Source organism: Otolemur garnettii, unplaced genomic scaffold, assembly GCF_000181295.1.
Source record: "Otolemur garnettii isolate 467f Iridium unplaced genomic scaffold, OtoGar3 scaffold00281, whole genome shotgun sequence".
NCBI classification, from domain to species: domain Eukaryota; kingdom Metazoa; phylum Chordata; class Mammalia; order Primates; family Galagidae; genus Otolemur; species Otolemur garnettii.
Genome location: NW_003852676.1, coordinates 107,875 through 110,420, shown reverse-complemented (window position 1 = coordinate 110,420; position 2,546 = coordinate 107,875). Strand labels below are relative to the sequence as shown.

The window sequence follows — 2,546 nt, the reverse complement described above, 5'->3', positions numbered from 1 at the left end:
TTTTTTTTTTTTTTGCCAGATAAGGTCCTTCAAACCAGGAGCTGAGTTTTTCTTCAAAAAGAAAATTGCATCTTTGCTAAGTTTTAAAGAATGCTAGGCCTTGAGGGAGGCATGGTGTGTGTTGCATGTCTTCTCAGTCTCTGAAATACTCATTGACTATTCTCTCTCCCTCTCTCTCTCTCTCTCTCTCTCTCTGTAGAACTCTTCCTGCCGAGATGTCTATTGGTGTGCCGATTAAAGTCCTGCATGAGGCCGAAGGCCACATTGTAACTTGTGAGACAAACACCGGTGAGGTATATCGGGGGAAACTCATTGAAGCTGAAGACAACATGAACTGCCAGGTACCCTGCTTTGCACTGTGACTGTGGGGGAGGCATGGGCCTGTGTCTTAGGACAAGAAGATGGTGATTGGAGATCTTCTGGAAGTTGTTCTGGTTCAGTAGTTATTTCCTAAGTGCCTAATTCAGGGCAGAAACTTGTTAAAGGCTCTGGTTATGTGAGCATGAACAAGAGGTGGATAGTCTTGAGGCAGAAAAGCCATTTGGAGGTTTGGAGTATTAATTTTGCCCTTCGTTTTCTCCATTCCACATTCATTTTTTCCCATTTGAGAGCACTGATGCTACTTGGTTTGGTAGAATCCTTCAGGCTCGGGGCCATCATCCATATGCTCCCACATGCTTTTCTGTCAGAATCTTCAATTCACATACTGTGTTTTCTTGCCTTCTTTCTTGGAGGAACAGTTTCATTTGATTCTTGCAACTGCCTTGTCAGGTAAGCAGGTTTGGTGATGGTCTTATCATCCATAAAATAGGGAGGATACGGATAAAGGACTCATCTGTTGAATATCACTGTGCTGATAAATGATGGAGCAGAATCCGACATGATCCCTCTTCTTATGGCACAACTTGGTCTTTTGCAAAGTCGTGGATTTTTATACCATTACTTTACAAATTGTATGTACACACTTTTTTTACTCTTTAAGCCAGACGTCCTCAAACTACGGCCCTGAGGACACATGCAGCCCACCTAGGACATTTATGCGGCCTGCTGGGTGTTTTTGCCGCCACTGCCTGTCCTGCTTAGCAGCCGACTCATCCAGGGGCCCACAGTCCGGCTCTCCAACTGTCTAAGGGACAGTGAACTGGCCCCCTGTTTAAAAAGTTTGAGGACCCCTGCTTTAAGCCATTGGTTAAGAGCTTAGGTTTTGGAGTCAGAGATGTGGGATGTTAGTCACTCAGTTTCCTAAACTCTGAAGTGTGGTTAGTGTTATTTTGGGTCCTCTGCAATAGAGATACCAATGTGGACTTAGATGTGCGAGAGACTTGTTGGAGGAAATGACAAGGGTGAAGGTGCAAGGGAGCAGGAATAGGCAGGAGAAATTTCATTCTAGGATGCTGTTCTGACTAGTGAGAGGAGAGGGGGAGGAGACCAGGATTGAGCAGGAAAAGACTGCAGCATAGCTCTGAGGAAATTTTGTTTCTTCAGAGATTACTCACTGGAGGAGTCCAGCCTGGGGCGGGAAAGACTTGGCTCTAGTACCCACCCTGTGGTCAGTTATTGTCTGGCACCCTGAGGAGAGAGTGGCCTCAGGGTGAATACTTTGATGGATTCCGCAGGTGGAGACTATAAACTCCCTGCACTCCCACAGCCTGTTCCCTCCTAAAGGGAGATCTGAGCTGCATGCTTCTGAGATTGCCTCAGGGATAATTTTCATACTCCAGGGCTGTTACAAAAATCAGAAAAAGTGGCTCCATGCTTGTAGCACAGTGCTTACGGTGCCAGCCACATACACCAAGGCTGGTGAGTTTGAACCCGACCCGAACTGCTAAACAATGATATCTGCAACAAAAAGTAGCTGGGCGTTGTGGTGGGTGCCTGTAGTCCCAGCTACTTAGGAGACTGAAGCAAGAGAATTGCTTAAGCCCAAGAGTTGGAGGTTGCTATGAGCTGTGTCACTGGGGGCGGCACAATGAGACTCTTTAAAAAGGGGGGTGGGGTGGGCAGCACCTCTGGCTCAGAGGGCAGGGTGTGGTTCCCATATACTGAGTGTGGTGGATTCAAACCCGGCCCCAGCTAAACTGCAACAAAAAAATAGCCAGGCATTGTGGTGGGTGCCTATAGTCTCAGCTACTGGGGAGGCTGAGGCAAGAGAATCACCAGGAGCCTTGGTGATTCTTGGAGGTTGCTGTGAGCTGTGTGACACCACGGCACTGTACTGAGGGGGATAAAGTGAGACTCTGTCTCTTAAAAAAAAAATCAGACAAAGTATGTGGAGTGGAAGCAAGTAAATGTGTGCCAAATGCCTGACCAATGGTAGGGGCAGCCACCTGCCTCCTGGTTTATATGAGTCTGCTAGGGCTGCTATGTAACCTGGTTCCACACACTGGGCAGCTTAATAGAGGTTTCTTTTCTTTCCTTTTTTTCTTTCTTTTCAGACAGAACCTCAAGCTGTCGCCCTGGGTAGAGTGCCATGGCATCACAGCTCACAGCAACCTCCAACTCCTGGGCTCAAGCGAGTCTCCTGCCTCTGCCTCCCAAGTAGCTGG

At 47.5% G+C, this 2,546-nt stretch overlaps 1 protein-coding gene across 1 annotated transcript in view; it reads left to right on the top strand.

Annotated features, from left to right (window-relative positions):
* SNRPD3 (small nuclear ribonucleoprotein D3 polypeptide) overlaps positions 1–2,546 on the top strand; it is a 20,909-nt gene that overhangs the window by 1,781 nt on the left and 16,582 nt on the right. Inside the window, exon 2 of the mRNA XM_003803134.3 lies at positions 200–341. Coding sequence (XP_003803182.1) covers positions 216–341 — 126 coding nt within the window. The 5' untranslated portion in view covers positions 200–215. The remainder of the gene's footprint in view (positions 1–199; positions 342–2,546) is intronic.